The 18,151-nt window shown below is 45.5% G+C and overlaps 1 protein-coding gene across 3 annotated transcripts; it reads right to left on the bottom strand.

Annotated features, from left to right (window-relative positions):
• Positions 1–2,033: 2,033 nt before the first annotated feature.
• LOC118090032 (membrane-spanning 4-domains subfamily A member 15-like) lies at positions 2,034–17,629 on the bottom strand. Of its 3 annotated transcripts, none has more exons than XM_035125369.3 (7): positions 17,523–17,629; positions 15,612–15,829; positions 14,245–14,364; positions 13,305–13,361; positions 11,991–12,113; positions 7,728–7,841; positions 2,034–7,522 (listed from the first exon to the last, which is right to left on the bottom strand). In XM_035125369.3, the coding sequence occupies exons 2-7, from the start codon at positions 15,810–15,812 to the stop codon at positions 7,400–7,402; spliced, it is 738 nt and encodes a 245-aa protein (XP_034981260.2). In that variant the 5' UTR covers positions 15,813–15,829; positions 17,523–17,629; the 3' UTR covers positions 2,034–7,399. The 3 variants fall into 3 exon arrangements, with proteins under 3 accessions (XP_034981260.2, XP_034981340.2, XP_034981420.2); XM_035125449.3 differs by having other exon boundaries at positions 17,536–17,614; XM_035125529.3 differs by having other exon boundaries at positions 15,612–15,826; positions 17,523–17,596.
• Between the last annotated feature and the right edge of the window lie 522 nt (positions 17,630–18,151).

The following is an 18,151-nucleotide window of genomic DNA, read 5'->3' as shown; positions in this document are numbered from 1 at the left end:
CTTTTCACCTCCCAGAGAGATCTTCCAAACTTGTACAAAATGCTCGTTTTGGACTACCGTGGAGCTAAGTGAATCTCTTAAATCCTGTCTTTTAGTCCTACCGTAGGCCGCTTCCACACCATGCGTTTAAAGGATTACTGTACCACTTAACAGTCATGGCTTCTAAAGAATTCCAAGGACTGGAGTTTGCTAACAGTGCTGAGAGTTATGAGGAGTCCCCCTACTTCCCTTATAGTAGCTCTGTGAGGGAAATAGGGGTCTCCTAACAACTCTCAGTACCCTCATTTCCCCCCACAGAGCTAGATTCCAGACCCTCCAAGTGTCCCTATTTTCCAGGGACAGTCCCAGATTTACAGCTGCTGTCCCAGTTTCTGACTGGATCCCAGGATGTCTCTATTTTCATCAGAGAAATGTTGGAGGGTATGGAGTATCAGACCCCCCAAGCCATCTGAAGGCAGTTCTGTGTAGGGAGTTTTTAAAAAATGTTTAATGTTTTATTACATTTTTATACTTTCCTGGGCTCCTTGATCACTGCAGACAGGGCAGGCTCTAGGCCCGCCCCCGGTGGCGCGGGGCGCCAGGGCACCAGGGGCGCCGCTGCGCCCACTGAGAGACGCGGCTGGGGCTGCCCCAGGCGCGCCTCCGCTGTTCAGCGGCTTCGGGCCTCTCTCAGGAGGTGCGCGGGCCTGGGGCCGCCTCTGCCGCACGCAGGCGTGGCGCAACAGGGGTGGGCAGCGCCCCCTGGCCCAGGGCCGGCCCTACGGCAGGCTGGGTGGCGCAGTGCAGCTGCGCCCGCCCGCTCGCCGCGCTGGGAAACGGGGCGGGGCGCCGGACGGATCCATCTCACCATGGCGCCAGGGCGCCGGGCATGCTTAAGACGGCCCTGACTGCAGATGGTGACAGCAGTCACGAAATTAAAAGCCTGCTTCTTGGGAGAAAAGCAATGACAAACCTAGACAACATCTTTAAAAGCAGAGACATCACCTTGCCAACAAAGGTCCGTATAGTTAAAGCTATGGTTTTCCCAGTAGTGATGTATGGAAGTGGGAGCTGGACCATAAAGAAGGCTGATTGCCGAAGAATTGATGCTTTTGAATTATGGTGCTGGAGGAGACTCTTGAGAGTCCCATGGACTGCAAGAAGATCAAACCTATCAATTCTGAAGGAAATCAGCCCTGAGTGTTCACTGGAAGGACAGATCCCGAATCTGAGGCTCCAGTAATTTGGCCACCTCTTGAGAAGAGAAGACTCCCTGGAAAAGACCCTGATGTTGGGAAAGATGGAGGGCACAAGGAGAAGGGGACAACAGAGGATGAAATGGTTGGACAGTGTTTGTGAAGATACGAACATGAGTTTGACCAAACTGCAGGAGGCGGTGGAAGACAGGAGTGCCTGGTGTGCTATGGTCCATGGGGTCACAAAGAGTCGGACACGACTAAACGACTAAACAACAACAACAACATTTTTATATATAGTATGTTTGAAGTTACCCAGAGTGGCTGGGGCAACCCAGTCAGATGGGTAGTGTATAAATTGTAAAATTATTATGAAATAGGATGTCCTGGAATGTCCCACTTTTCCTTAGGATTTCCCTATTTTCATCGGAGAAATGTTGGAGGGTATGAGATTCCAGAGTTCCCTGCGAAAAGTGATGGACTGTTAAACCGCTCTGGAAATTGTAGCACCGTAAGGAGAATAGGGATTTCCTAACAACTCTCAGCATCTTTAACAAACTAAACTTCCTGATACAGTGGTACCTTGAACGCCGAAAACCTGGAAGTAATTGCTTCCGTTTTTTAATGCATTTTTGGAAGTCGAATCGCTTCCACTGAGTTTTTTTTGCTTTTCAATTTTCTCAATGGAAATTGCAGGCGCCCCTTTGTGCCTCGATTTTCAAACGTTTTGGAAGCCAAACCGTCTTCCGGAACAGATTACGTTCGAAAACCGAGGTACCACTGTACTCTTTGGGGTAAGCCAAGACTGTTACAGTGCTATAATACTGCATTAAATGTATAGTACATATGGCCCTAATATTTCACTAACAGAAATCTCAGCAACAGAAGATAGGGCAGAGAGAAGTGCTGGAACTTTTAGTTTATTCTTAAGCTCAACTGTTCAGTGCTAAAGAGAATCTGCTTTGCGGATTCTCAGAAACGATCAACTAGTTAACTATTATTTCTGTTAAAGAATTCAATGAATGCACTGATTATTATTTTGTCTCACTGTTCCTCAGCTGTAAAATGGAACCAGTCTCTTTAAAATAGTAGAAATGCAATCGTGTGCATGTGAGAGTTTTACTTTTCTGAACCCCTCGGAGCACAACCTGTGACTCTTCTGCCATTGAGAAATGAGAGTAAGGCTGCAATAGATCCCATTCTATAGGGATAGGACGCAGGCCCCTATCTTATCACGGAGATGAATGAACCCCTTTTTGGCTTTCTGTTTTCTTTCTGTTTTTACATTATGCTTGTATCACCAGACCTTTTTTCACTGTCTGTTACACTGGAGTTCCCTCTAGTGTCCTGATGTTCCTATTGCAATCTTCCAATGACCTGCTAATTTCCTTCCCCTGTCCAGCCCAGCACAATGAGGCTAGTTCAGGGGTCTGCAACCTGTGGCTCCGGAGCCGCATGTGGCTCTTTTACACCTTTGCTGCGGCTCTGGAGCGGATACGAGGGGAGGAGGCGTCCGAGCCATGCGCCGCCTGAGCCATGCGGCGGCGCCCGCCGGAGTCCACAACTCCGCTGTGCGCGTGCGCTGTGCAAAAAGGATGCAAGGTGACGTTAGCAGCCCGGGGAGCGTGGTCGGCCCCCTCCCTGCATCAGCCCCTCCCCGCCGCATTTCTGCAGCCAATAGGCTCACGGGGGGGGGGGGGGGCGAGGGCGGAGTTATTTATTTTTTTAAACAGGCGCGCTTCTTCCCGCCCAGCAGCAGAAAAGGCTTGCGGGCTCGGAGCACGTGTTTGCTGCTGCTGCTCCTGCCTGCGGCCTGCCTGTGGCCTCCTGCCGGCCTGGTCAGGAGATTGAGGTAGATGTATTAATCAATGGGTTGATTCAATATGAGGAAATTTTATAAGTTCACTTGATGGGAGCAACAAACATGAAACCATACAGGTGTCCTAATAAGGGAGTCAGAGTTTTGCCCATTCCCAGTAATCAAGGCAGCCCAAACTCATAAGGCAGTGGTTGCTGGTGCCCATTCCCAGTAATCAAGGCAGCCCAAACTCAAAGTTATTTTTATAATGACGAGGATGACGTTGGGCCCTCATTATTAATTATTATTTACATCAGGCACTGATTATGATTTATGGTACACTGGGGCCCTGATTAATTTTCTATGGCATTTGGGGGCATTGATTATTGGGCATAGCAAATTTTGCTATGGGGCCCTCTGATTTCTAATTACGTCCCTGTTTTGCGGCTCCCAGTTTATTTTTTTCTTCGTAAACGGGTCCAAGTGGCTCTTTTTGTCTTAAAGGTTGCAGACCCCTGGGCTAGTTCATCCCCTGCTCCTCTCCTCCATTCTGCCCTCCTCAGGCTTGCTATTACCTCTGCGGTTTAAATATCTTTTCTGGGATTGGGGTAACACTGTGCTGCTGCTGGCCACAACTGCACTCTGTTGCTTTTGACCTGCCCTATGGCTTACTTCTATCAATCGAGCCTTCGTGCCAAGCAGATGCGAATCTCAGCCATGATCACTTCCTGCATTGTATAATTGGGTGCTTTATGTATTTGACTTGCTGTGCGGTTTTTGGTTTGCTTCCCTCATCGCCAGCAGCCATATGCCTGCATGCACTTTGAGTTCCTGTTTCCTACTTGTGGCATATCTGAGACTCTTTGCTTTCACTACACCTTTATCTAAAAAGCTTGCTGAACTCCATCTCCACACACCTAAAGGATCAGATCTGTAGTCCAGAAGTGCTCATTGATCCTGCACTGACACCTGATTTAAGTGACTTGAAGCACCTTTTATCTGCTTTGGCTGATATATCAGCTTCAAACTGGGTGGCGGTAGCTTAGCCACAATTACCAATGCACTTCTAACTTAAACTATTATAACGTGTTGCATGACATTTCCTTTAAAATGGTCTGGAAACCGCAGCAGAACCCAAGCAGGAACACAATATTTTTATGAGTGCCCTTACTTTCAACCAGGAAATGATGGAAGGTTTGTACTCCTTCTATGTGATCAGAAGTTTACATTAACAGGACAACTAATGACAAAGTTATGAACACATCAGGTTTGTTTTCAAATGATTTTCTTGGCTAGAATCATGAAGCTTCCCTGGGGATTGTGGCAGTCATATTACAAAGGAGTGGAATGTGTAACCTGAGGTACGGCAACCTCATATATTATCACCTGACTGTTCTTTTCCTCTCCTGAGGTGGAATATTCTAGGGCTGTATACAACTCCACCCAGGACAAAATGGGCACACTGAACACGCAGTGACCTAGCTTCAGAGAGAAAAAGGCAACAAAAGTGGACATTTTAAAGAGCTTCTACTAACGAGTTAAAAAGAGAAGAGAGAACAGTCATCATTTTTGCTTCTAACATTTATTCGCATCCGTTTTGTCTAACAGAAACCCATTGTGCACTTCATAACTAATGAAGTAATGTAGGGTTCATATATTCTGGCTGTAACTTTAGGTTTATCCATATATTTATCCTTATAAGTGAAATCCCATCTCTTAACTACAAGCATTTACAAAATTAAAGTTATAAAACCAGTAGATTAAAAAATGTGTAAAAAGTTACAAGTCTCATATTAATCAGTTCATGACAATATTTACATGAAAATGGGATGGGATGGTTTTGCAGGAAAGCAAACAAAATAGTTCAGCCATGGTTAAGATGTTGATGTGGTCAGGATCATGGCTACAAATCAGTTCTTTGGTATAAATTTCAAAGAGAAACTGAGCTAACATCATCACAGTAGCTCCTGTCTCATGGATGGACGTGGGAAGGAGGATGTTTTGCATGACTTGCAGCTATGCTGTCATGGTGAAAAACTGTGACCCTCCTGAGGCAGCAAAAGCTTGGAAACCATGACTCCTTTCTCTCGCTTAACGGCAAAACCAGTCAATGTCATGATAAGTCTGTCAGGATTATTTTGTTCAGAGTATCACAGTCCATGAGAAACTTGGCATAAGGCTACCTAGATATTAGAACAGAGATTGAGAGAAAAGAGGCAAATAAAGAGTGACTGTTGGAATTTCCCATAACGCTGGAAGGTTCCGCAAGACATTTTGACAGACATCTTGTTCTGTTCTCACACTAGTCTCCTTCACCATTGTACAGGTGAAGAGAACTCCCCATGTAGAAGGGGAAGTGGAGCAGCACCCAGGGGTGTAGGAAGGGGGGTGCGGTGGGGGCAGTCCGCCCCGGGTGTCACCCCAGAGGGGGGGGGTGAGAAAATCGCCTGGGCGGATTGCGCCACCGCACTGCAATCGGACTCCTGCAGGATCATGCCGCCACGCCACAATCGGCTGCCCCCCGGGCGGATCGCCATGCAATGCCATGTTCGGCCCCCTGGGAGGATTGTCCCACCCCGTGGGCAGATCGCCCCGCCACCAGGTGCATGGCATATGTGCCACTCCAGGTGCTCGAGCGGCTAGCTCCGCTGCTGGCAGCAATGCCAGGTGCCTCCCTTGTTCTAACCATAGCATATAAAAAGGGGAACCTACATCCGAATATTTTTCCATGTATAGGCTTTCCTACAATCTGGAACCTTGGCAGAATCAGGGGTCAAGATCAGGTAGCGCTATATATGTGTAGGCTTCCCTTATTCAATCAACTACACTCAATGCATGAAAGTTGGAAGTGAGCCAAAGGCACACTAATGCAGCCCCACTCTGCTCATGGGGTCATCTTTGACATATAAGGCATTAAAGAGGCTTATTCATTCTGTTTTAGCTTTTTTAAATTAATGGCATTGAACTTCATTATATTTCTCAAAGGGACACAGGACCTTATACTGAATTAGGCTGCATTCACATGCTAGTTTATTCCGTTTCCATAACTGTTCCCTTCTGCATTGTATTTGAACTTTCCTAAAAGCCACTTTCGGGGACCCAGGTGGCGCTGTGGGTTAAACCACAGAGTCTAGGGCTTGCTGATCAGAAGGTCGGCGATTCAAATCCCCGCGATGGAGTGAGCTCCCGTTGCTCGGTCCCAGCTCCTGCCCACCTAGCAGTTCGAAAGCACATCAAAGTGCAAGTAGATAAATAGGGACCGCTCCGGCGGGAAGGTAAACGGCGTTTCCGTGCGCTGCTCTGGTTTGCCAGAAGCAGCTTTGTCATGCTGGCCACATGACCCGGAAGCTGTCTGTGGACAAATGCTGGCTCCCTCAGCCTATAGAGCGAGATGAGCGCCGCAACCCCAGAGTCGGACACGCATGGACCTAATGGTCAGGGGCCCCTTTACCTTTACCTAAAAGCCACTTTCAGGAATACAGTACAAGTTTAGCGCTAATTCCCATGATAGTTTAAAATGGTTTTGTTTTTTTCTGGGGGTTTTGTTCACTAAAAGATGAGAACTGGAAGAGAATCCCCCCCCCCACTGCGTCCTTGTAGATGAGAATAACCAGGAAGAAATTCCAGTGCATGTATGGTAAGGTCAAAGGAATAATTTGTTTTGCAGCGGACTCAACCAATCTGACAAGGCTCCGGTTGCCATAAGTCCATAATTACCCAGGCATATCCAGAATACTGCAGTCGCAAGCAGTGTCTGGGCTGAAATTGGCTAAATATCCTGGAAAATCCATGTCGGCAGGGTCGTTTTTGCTGATTTCCCTCAGGAATAGCTCAAAACTTTGCCAAAAAAAGTTCAACAACTTTTCTGTCAGGATTTTCACTTTTTGACACATGGCAACCCTAGACAAGGCTGGACTTGCTTGCAGATCAGAATACAACTCCCAGTTAGATCGCACATTTATAAGGATTCTGCAGTACATTATTGGTAAAGGGCATACCTATTTTAAATTTGTACAAAATTCACATTTTACAGGAAAACACATTGAAAAGAATTGGGAAATGCATATTTGATGAAAATTTGACATAAGAGGTGCATACAAAATGTGTACAATTTAAATAGAAACTTTTTGTCCATCCTTTGAGCAACAAAAAAAATCTATACAACAACCGCATGGAACAAACCTATGATTTAGTGCCGGCAAAACTGAGAGAGGACAGAATCAGGCTGATCAGTCTATCTCTGGCTGAAGAATATGTACAGAGCAACAGTGGGGTTTCAAAGAGACGTGCCTTTTTATTCCCAGGCCTTTCTCCCAAAACTATGTACATAACACACCAAAGACACATCTGAAGTTTGTGATTTACTTGGCATTCCAGAGGGCCTGAATTGGGTGTAATTGTTCTTAGGAGTCTCATCTTGGCTTTTCTATTCCCCCTGGCTTGTGGGTTCATAGCACGGGTTGGCATGTGCTTCATAAGATGGAGGAGGACCTATTGGCAGAAGATCTCCTTGGTGTGGTATGACTGCATCTGGCACATCATATATTGCCTGGAAAGTAGATTACAATGAACAATTAGAAGGTCTCAGATGCTATTATTATCCTTCCAGATGCCACCACTGACTTAATTTTCTCCCAGTAGCATCTCCTCCTCCTTTCAATTCCCTAGAGGCCATCTGGTTCCCATTTTGCCAAAGCAAACATCTTACAAGTTTCACCCCCGCACCCCAGAAGAAGTCCCGTGGAGATGCTTACCTCTTCACCTTGACGGGATACTGCTTCATACCCAAAACTTAGAGAGACCATTCCAATGAACAACTCCAGGATGGCAAATATCAAGATGACATTAAAAAGTCCTAGGGCTACTCTCTGCCAAACATAAAGCCATACCGTCAGATCATATTAAAGTTACACAATTCAGGATAACTGAATCTCCACAGAAAACTACTCAAGTAATAGATGATAAAATAAAAGACCCATTGTTTGTCTTCAGATAGCAATACTGTTCAATTATAATAGTAAATAATGTTTTAAATATTAAACATTTTAATTTAAGATTGATCAGTATTTTGCCTTAAATATTGTTGCAACTTGTAATTCAGCTTCCCAGGTCCTATGGTTCTGAAACACACTCATAAAGAGGTTCTGACAACACCAACATCTGGACCACCAAGTTTTAGATTTGGCATTTGCTAATGTGTGATATATCCGGCACCCAAAGGGATAAAAGCAATTTCCTCATTTACTTGGATGCTTTTTTATACAGGCAATGGCCGATTTACATGTTTCCCATTGATGTGCAACCGCAAGCACATGCATCACAGCAACCCGGAAGTGGCCAGAAAGGAGGTGGGGTGCAGTGTGCTAATGTGTGCTCCACCAACATGCGTGGGAGCCAGGAACATAACCCCATGTATATATATAAATAATGGAAACAAGTTAAAATTAGCTGTGATCTTAAGAAATCACAGCCATGGGGTGACAATCAGGTTTTCTGCGGATTGCCATTTGTTCCGATTTATCACTAAAGAGTGGGTTTTCCAGGGGGAAATGGATGGGGCAAACACAAACCCGCTTGGACCTATGCTTAGAAAGCACAGGCCAAGCAGAGGTACAGATGAGCCCTCTGTTATCTATTAAACTTCAGCTGCTGATTCAAGCTCCACAAAGGGATTGACAAGTCAGGTTTATTTGCAGAGCTTGTGTTTTTAACACTCCAGCCTGTAGCAGGGTTTCTCTGTAGTCCAAGTGATGTCTGAGGCGCTTGGCTGTACCTGAGAGCAGGGTACACAGTTAATTCATTGTCCCTGGTTCCAATATATTTGCCATCAAAGAGTCAAACTAGTCTCTATGTGGCTGAAGTGTTAAATTCAATTGTTGCTAGATGACTTATTAGCCTTAGCCTTATTAGTACTACCATATTAGTGCAGTCAATGATGTAACTCTATCTCTGCATGGTCTGTGCAGGAGTGTTGGTGCTGGGACCCTCTGCTCCTGCTGCTTAAGGACATGTGGCTCATCTTGTGAACTCCTTTCCTGCCACATCTACAAGCTGGCAGTGGAAGGAGACACAGCCTTAAAAAGTTGTAAGGGTGCCATTATATTAAATCAAGCTCTGCCTGATTCCTTTATAGCTCAGGTGACTAAGAAAGGCCTATTTTATCTCCCTGGCTTAACCTACCCTCCTGCCAGATCCTCCTATCCAGTAGCAGTTTCACTTCACACCACTTGGTAAATGGCAAGGGATACAATGAGGGCAGAGCAAATAAAGGATGAGGATTGCAGTGGAAAACAAAAAAATCTCAGGAGTTTGGCAGCCAACCCCATTTGCTGCATCCAGGTTAAGATTTTGCAAAGTTTTTTGCAGATAAAACCGCTCAGATTCGGGAAGAGGTAGACTCCACCGTGGGAGCAGGGCCAGGGCGGGAGAGTGCTAGAGTTCTGTCTAGTCCAGTTGTGTGGGACCAATTTCAATCTGTTACAGTGGTACCTCGACTTACGAATTTAATCCGTTCCAAACGGACCTTCGTAAGTTGAAAAAATTGTAAGTCGAAGCCAATGGAGGGGAAAATTTTAAGAAATTCGTAAGTCGAAAAAATCCTATCTAAACCGCATCCAAAATGGCGGACAGAACTCCGTTCATAACTCGAAACATTTGTAAGTCGAGTTATTCGTAAGTCGAGGTACCACTGTACTTCCGAGGATGTGGACAGGCTGCTTGGACGAGTGAAACCAACCACCTGTCTCCTTGATCCTTGCCCATCCTGGCTTATAAAAGCTAGCCGAAAAGGGCTGGGCGATGGGCTTCACAGGGTGGTGAATGCTTCTCTCTGCAAGGGAGCCTTCCCAGACGCACTGAAAGAGACGGTTATTAAACCGCAGCTTAAAAAACCATCTTTAGATGCGACCAATATGGCCAACTATCACCCAGTCTCAAATCTTCCATTCTTGGGCAAGGTCTATTGAGCAAGTGGTTGCTGAACAACTCCAGGCACGCCTGGAAGAAGCAGACCATTTGGATCCCTTCCAGTCGGGATTCAGGCCTCATCATGGGACTGAAACTGCCTTGGTTGCACTGGTCGATGATCTCCAGCGGGCTAGGGACAAAGGTGAGAGCTGTTTCCTAGTCCTGCTAGATCTCTCAGCGGCTTTTGACACCATTGGCCGTAACATACTTCTGGTCCGTCTAGAGGGGTTGGGAACTGGGGGCACTGTTATACAGTGGTTCCGCTCCTTCCTCTTGGGCCGTGTTCAGAAAGTGGTGATGGGGGATGAGTGTTCAGACCCCTGGGCTCTCACTTGTGGGGTGCCTCAGGGTTCTGTCCTCTCCCCCATGCTCTTTAACATCTACATGCAGCTGCTGGGAGAGATCATCAGGGGGGTTGGGCTGGGTGTTCATCAGTATGCGGATGATACCCAGCTCTACCTCTCTTTCAAATCAGAACCAGTGAAGGCGGTGAAGGTCCTGTGTGAGTGTCTGGAGGCAGTTAGAGGTTGGATGGCAGCTAACAGATTGAGCTTGAATCCTGCCAAGACAGAAGTACTGTTTTTGGGAGACAGGAGGCGGGCAGGTGTGGAGGACTCCCTGGTCCTGAATGGGGTAACTGTGCCCCTGAAGGACCAGGTGCGCAGCCTGGGAGTTGTTTTGGACTCACAGCTGTCCATGGAGGCACAGGTCAATTCTGTGTCCAGGGCAGCTGTCTACCAGCTCCATCTGGTACGCAGGCTGAGACCCTACCTCCCCACAGACTGTCTTGCAAGAGTGGTGCATGCTCTAGTTATCTCTTGCTTGGATTACTGCAATGCGCTCTACGTGGGGCTACCTTTGAAGGTGACCCGGAAACTACAATTAATCCAGAATGTGGTAGCTAGACTGGTGACTGGGAGCGGCCGCCAAGACCACATAACACCGGTCTTGAAAGACCTACATTGGCTCCCAGTATGTTTCCGAGCACAATTCAAAGTGTTGGTGCTGACCTTTAAAGCCCTAAACAGCCTTGGTCCAGTATACCTGAAGGAGCGTCTCCACCCCTATTGTTCTGCCCGGACACTGAGGTCCAGTTCCGAGGGCCTTCTGGTGGTTCCATCACTATGAGAAGCCAAGTTACAGGGAACCAGGCAGAGGGCCTTCTCGGTAGTGGCACCTGCCCTGTGGAACGCCCACCCATTAGATGTCAAAGAGAGAAACAACTACCAGACTTTTAGAAGACATCTGAAGGCAGCCCTGTTTAGGGAAGCTTTTAATGTTTAATAGATTATTGCATTTTAATGTTCTGTTGGAAGCCACCCAGAGTGGCTGGGGAAACTCAGTCAGATGGGTGGGGTATTAATGATGATGATGATGATGATAATAAGGGAGCTTTCAGATGCAGCCCATGTTGGATTTTGTTTTGAATAGTCATTACTTTAGTGCTGGTCTAATGTAAACACTGTCTGTTTAAGAGAAACAGGTGCAAGCGTTTCTCTTAATTGCTCACAGGCGTGGGCTCTGTTTTTTGTATATAAGGCTCTGCCAGAAAGCCCTCCTCATCTCTTTGCTAGATCTTGCAGTTTGATACATCTTGTTATGGAGCACTCTCTGTTTGTTCTTAGTTTAAGAGATCCCTTTAGTTAAACCTTAGTATAATTACTTTGTTTGCTGATAGTTCTCGGGTAGTTTAATGAGAGTTTTGTGGGAGGTTTTGGATGTGGGAGAAAGTATTTATCTTGAGTTTAAAGCCTTTAGAGTCAGTTTGTTTTTCATCTGTATGCTTTGACAAGCATACAGCTAGTAAGGGGTTTCACACAAGGCAGATTATACCCTACACTCTTGGTGGTGTTTTACTTAGCCAGGTCAACTTCTAACTGCGCATACTCTGCGTGAAGCATACTTTAAGGGGCCACTGGTAACTGGGTGATTTGTGTTTAATACCCAGTCATTCCCAATATTATTTTTACTTTATATATTAAAGTTCCAACAGCCCATTCAACTGCTGCTAAAATAAGTTCAGAACTCAACATTCCAAAAAGCAGGCTTACCCAGCGTATTAAGTCAGAGGTTGTATAATAAAAAGGGGAAAGATTTTCATCTATGATGAGAACAATTATCCCAACAGCTGCAGCAAGAATGCTCACAATGTTCAGGCATGTGCTGACTTTCATCTGTAAGAAACAAATACACCCTTAGGGTACAAGCTATTCTGGTCATGCTGCATAGCAACCTGACAAAAGCCTTATTCCAGGGATAGCCAATACAGTGCCTTCCAAGTGTTGCTGGCCATCCCAGCATCCCTGAGCAATGGCCCTGCTGGCCGGGGCTGATGGGAGTTGTAGTCTCAAGGGCACCATGTCGGCTACCCCAGCCCTATTCAGATATTCTTAAACATGGTGGGGGAGGTGGGCTGTGCACACTGCTCCCAGCCCCTCCACCCACCCCACATCTTCCTGAGTTGAGTGGGAAGGTTTAAAGGAGGAAGTGCTTTTGACCGGGTGCAGTGACTGTCCTCCCTATGAACAAGAACCTAGGGTTCTTTGTGGTGGAGAGAACTGCAAGCATGCAAACCAAACATGGTTATACCCCACTTCAGATCTTTCTGTAGACTTCCCACTACCCTTCCACAGATACAGCTAAAAAAATGCATGACTAGAACTACTGACACCATCTCTACGAATGGAATTGCAAGGGTTTGGGGGTTGTTGTTTTTTTACCTCCTTTTGACTATGTGAAAACTAGGGCTGTCTGAAAATGGCACCCCCAAATTCCACCCAAGTTATTTGTGAGCATTAAAAGAAGTGGGAGTTTTGCAGATATTATCCGTGGGTGGACTGAAATTCTCCAAGTGTTCAGGAAGAGCTTGGAAAAAGAAAACGTGGTTGTTTTTTTAAAGTATCAGAAAATTGTTTTCTGATAAATTTTGGACAAGCCTACTTCTTAGATCAATTATGCAGGGATGAAATACTGCTTCAGTCCAAGGTCAGACCTTAGCAACAACTGCCAATAGAAGTCAGATTATTTCCAGGAATCTCTCTAAGAAAATTCCATTTTATTTGATTAGGATATTTGCGCAGTAACTGCAGAGAAGGCTCGATGATTAAAAGAGTCTCAGCCATGCTATTCCAAGACCTCTCTGAAGGAGATACAAGGTTTGGGGCTCCGATAAGAGTTGGCTGCTCTTATCTGGGGGGAAATTCTGAACAAGGAGGATGCTACAGATTCTGTAGCCCTGAAGTCCTGACAGGAGGATTTTTAGAAGTCTTGTGTCAGCTGTACTGAGCTCCCAAAGAAAGTGTGAGATATATGTGCAATAAATGGTGGGTTGAGAGGCAGGGCAGGATGTGAGGAACCAGACTCACCTGAAGGGATGATCTGTTATGCTCAGTTATCACCAGTGCAGATCCCGAAATGATGAACTGGGTCACACAAGAAAAAAATCAGGATTAGAGTAAAACTTCACTCCAAATTCAAGTGGGAAAAGACTTATGCAGATAAAAGAGGATGCTGATAAATGACAATCTGTCTACGGGAGTTGTGAGGCAAAAGTAAGGGGCCAGGGGCAAGATAATTAGGACAGGAAAAAATGCACTACGTGCATTTCCTGAATGTGATTATTTTTTCTGTTGTAGTTACCATTCCTGTCTTTGATGCATAACCCACCATCTCCTCGAAAACAGGAAATTGGAGTTCAGCCTTGAGCTAATAAGCTGCAATTCCTCAGTGTAGTGTCTGAGCATTCAAAGAAATGGAACTCGTGTGTGCGCGCGCACACACACACACACACACACACACGTTATATGATGGTATCCCTACCTGCATTAAATTGTCTCAACTCAACCTGGCAAATTATCTGAATTCAGTTTGGTATTCCTAAGAGAAACCAGCAATTTTGGGTTTCTTATACAAATGACCGCTAAATTTAGGCTCAACTTGGGAGCTGCTTCTATGTGGGTTCCAAAATGCACAGAAGGCATTTGATCCCAGAAACCACGTGGACAAGGCCAATTTTCTGCCTAGTTGATACCCTCCCTGCTGGTCAACTGTTGGATGTAAAAAGACTAGGCAATTAATAATCGAAAATGGATGTAAAAAGACTATGCAATTAGTAATCACATTCAAGTGCTATTGATTTCATTAAACATCTAACTGCTTTTCAATTCCCTATTATTAGGGTTTCTTGAATGGCGAGGTTCTCTTTCCCTTAGAGCACTGGAAAGGTTGCCTGCAGCAGTCACTTGTCAAATGGGGAGGTTGGCTGGCACAGTTTGCATTTGTTTGATTTGAACTGATGCTACTTACGATGAATCCGCCCCAGTACACATATCCAGAGGGCACAGTTTGTGATCGCCTTCCGTCCAAGAGAAGGGTCAAGAGGCTCCCAAAACTAATGTGAACAAAGCCAATCAGAATCTGGATAGCCTGTAATATTTAGAATTGAATAGAACAGGTGAGATGAGTCCTAGCATCTTTGACAGTCCTTGTTTGGGGAGACATTTGAAACTGAAGGAACTGTCCAGACCGCTGACCAACTTTTGTCTCATCATAAAACATCCTCCCCATTCCCAAAGAGCAGCATTTCAGAGTTTTAAAAGTCCATTTTTTTAAACATGCCCCATATATCGTGCAAATGTATGGTTGTAAAAATGACATTTTAAACAAACGAAAAGGTACACAGCGCACAGAGGAGTGAGACAATTGCCATGCTTATTTTACAGTTTCATATCCTGCCTTTCCACCATTTAGGCTTTCTATTGAAACAGCTACACGTGTTGCTTGAGGGGGGGAAGCTAAGCTCACCTGAACTGACTGGGCCAAAGAAGTGCTACCAGCTCCTGGTTTGGGGTATATCTACCCCACCTAGTGCAACAGGAATTCTCACGCAATGCCTCATATAAAGTTCCTCCCTTCCTAACAGCAGCCAGAATTAGGATTGCGGAAGTGAGGCGAAGGGGTGTGTATGTTTATACAGATATAGATATAGATATAGATAACTTTAACACACTTTCAGAGGGAGGAGCAAAGAGGGTGAGAGAAGAAGTGGCATTCAGAAAACATTGGTGTGTCTGTGGGGTGGGGGAATTCCATTGCAACTCCGTTTTTTAAAGCACTGCTGAGAACTGGCAGGGGGGGGGAGAGGGAAACCTGGATTTTCCCTCAAAGCAGATGTTCCAGGTGTTCAGCTTGGATGGGACCATTTAAAATTTCTCTCCGTTTCTCACTTTTCCAATCTTAATTTCAATTCTCCACATTTCCCTACAAATCACCATTTCCCTCCCTCCCCAAAAAGTTTTCTTTCAGGGTGAATTTATCTTACCACGCACACATTTGAGCACGCAGTTTCGCCAAACATAGACATTTAGCACAGCAATTGTACCTGAACAGAAAACATTTGATGGTGAAGCATATTTCAGAGAAGTGTGCAATTTGAAAAATGCCTACAGTGCATTTTGGTGTGCATATTGTGCCAGAGAATGTGAATTAGGTGAGTTGAGTTCATCTTTCAATGCAGACTGAACTGAATTATTTCCCCACACTCCTTGACGTGAATCAGAATATCAGAGCTGGGGTGAGTGAATTGTGACAGAGAGCCAATGCTTGGTGGATTAGCTAGTCTACAAAGAAACCTCTTTATTGGTGATCAGAATTGTATGAGATAGGTCACTTACCCCTAGTACCCTGGGTTCTCCTCTGCGTTCTGTACCTAAGTTAACAGCTGGCTCAGTTCCTACATAGAGATGACTCCTTGAATAGACTGCTCCGAGTGGCTGGCCATCCAAATGCATGGCACCAGTTGGGTACAAAATATGGTTGGGGTGGCTGGCCATCACACCATGTTGAGGAATAACCACGAACGCTTGGTTGTCCATGCTGAGCAATGCAGCTACTGTAACAGAGTGGAAGGAGAAAAGAATCCATGAATTCATTCATGAAAAGTGCACATCGTTCTTCTTTGCTCTGAGTTTGATATGGGCTCTCTCAGGCATATGCAATGACAGGAGACAGTTCTATGTTGCTATGTTGCTGGTAGAAACAAGCTGACTGGGGCTGGTAGCAGTTGTAGTCCAAAATGTCTTGAGGGCATCAAGTTGTGGAAGACTGGTGTACAACAGGGGTGGGGAAACTTTTTTAGCCACATTTGTAGGCAACCTTCTGGGAACTGCATGCTGCTGGCGGGCAGGGCCAGAACCACAGAGCAATGGATGTGGCTCTTACCTTTGTACAGAGGTTTGCGCGCGCACACACACACACACACACACACACACACAGTCTCCACTCAGGCAAATAAGAGGCATCATCACATTTCATGGCCACATTCTAGCCAGACAAAAGTACTCAGGGAGAAATCACAAACTGATGCAGAAATGGGACAGAACAGATTTATGAACAAATGAATGAACAAATGATCAACGAATGAATGAATGAATGAATGAATGAATGAATGAATGTACAACTGACAGACTTGTTATAGACTGTTCCCTAAATACATCAGAATTCCATGCTCTCCAGTGTAGTAGTAGTAGTTCCAGTGATTTTTACAGATTCACTTCATGCCGGAATCATATATATAGATTACGGATGGACGGTTTTCTCAATTTCATTCTCTCGGTTTCTCATTTTCAAATTTCAAATTCATGTATCCACATTAGTTTGCAATTTTTAAAAAAGTCCTCATGAAAATTCATCAGCATTGTACTGCAAAATTGCTCCTAGTAACCACGTTTTGGGTGTAGTTGTGCCTAACGCACACAATTATGGAAAGCACTTTCGCCTTATATTCTGCATTTTTGTACGTTATTTTCACAAATATATGTTACCTGGCTGGAAAACTATACTGCAAAAATTGGAGAAGTGTGAATTTGGAAGGCTGATTGTGTAATGCTTTGTGTATTGTTTTCAAAAGTGCAGATGAGGAACTTTTGAAATTATTTTCTTTTTCTGAAATTAATGTATAAGATGGAAATGTATTGATTGTATTGATTGCATTAGTTCAATAAAGCTTAAAAGCATTTTTTTAAAAAAGTGCAGATGAGGTAGATTCACCTTTAAATACAAACAATGGATATCCCCCCCCATCCCTAAATAAGAGTAAGAAATAGGGGTGGGATTTAACTATGTTGTATGTGTGAGAAAATGTATACTTGTGCAGTTCCCTCCTTTCCCTTGGCCCATGCACCCTTAGGCCCCTTAAATCATCATTGGAGGGTTAAAGGAACCTCCAGAACTGGTTCAGGGGGTGCACAGGTGGAAAGGGGGTGGGGAGAAGTCCCATTGTGTGAGTTGAGCTTGTTCCCTATACCCCACTTGGTGCTACATTGAGTCTCACTCTAGGTATTCTATTGCCTGTTTCAAGGGCAAATGGGTTCACATCCACTGCCACCTCCACGCCACCCCTGCACATTTGCCCTCTTTCTAGCAGCATGAAAAAGATGTAATTCTTTACCCTGGAGATTCTCCCTCCCTGCCTTTCTCCGTACCCTCCCCCACCTCTTCCTGTGAGAGGCCTCAGCCACCAACAGTGACCAATGATCCTCCTAATTATGACCCAAGGTGATAATTAAAGAGGTGATAGGACTCACTATATTTCCCGACCTTGCAGATTCTGCTTTCCCTCTGGGGTGTTCGAATTCCACTCAGTCAACCAGGAAGCTTGCTCAGAATTTTAAGGAAGTATCATTTGTTGCTGTTGGACTTTTGACCTTATATGCTTGGTCATATCCATCTGCCCCACCCTTCTCCTGCAGGTACATCCCAGTTCTACCTTCATCATGTTTATGCTTGCCACAGTCCCTTCTATTAAAGAGCCTCTCTATACCCTAGAGCAGCGTTTCTCAACCGCTGTTCCGCGGCACACTAGTGTGCCGCGAGACGCTGGCTGGTGTGCCGCGACGTGCGGCGACGAGAAGGGCGATTCGCATTGTCACGTGCCTGGCGGCCGCCAATACACATCTCTAACCCGCCGGAAAGCAATATTTCTCCTCCTCTTTCCCAAAGCTCAGTGCAAACGACTGGAGGGTGGTTTTAGAGTCTAGGGAGGCCCCCTAGGGAGGCGCGCTCCAGATCCGCCGCCGGCCCCCCTTAAGCCGCATCGAGGTTGCTCCGCCTCCCCTGACTCCTTCGCCCGTCCTTCGCCATGGCTGCGCGGCGGACGCTGGGCTTCGCGGTCCGGAATTACTCGCAAGCAGCAGCCAAGGTAACCTTTCGCCTT

Source organism: Zootoca vivipara, chromosome 1, assembly GCF_965207765.1.
Source record: "Zootoca vivipara chromosome 1, rZooViv2.hap1.1, whole genome shotgun sequence".
NCBI lineage: Eukaryota > Metazoa > Chordata > Lepidosauria > Squamata > Lacertidae > Zootoca > Zootoca vivipara.
The sequence above is the reverse complement of the archived record's forward strand: the minus strand, read 5'-3'. Positions and strand labels throughout refer to the sequence as shown.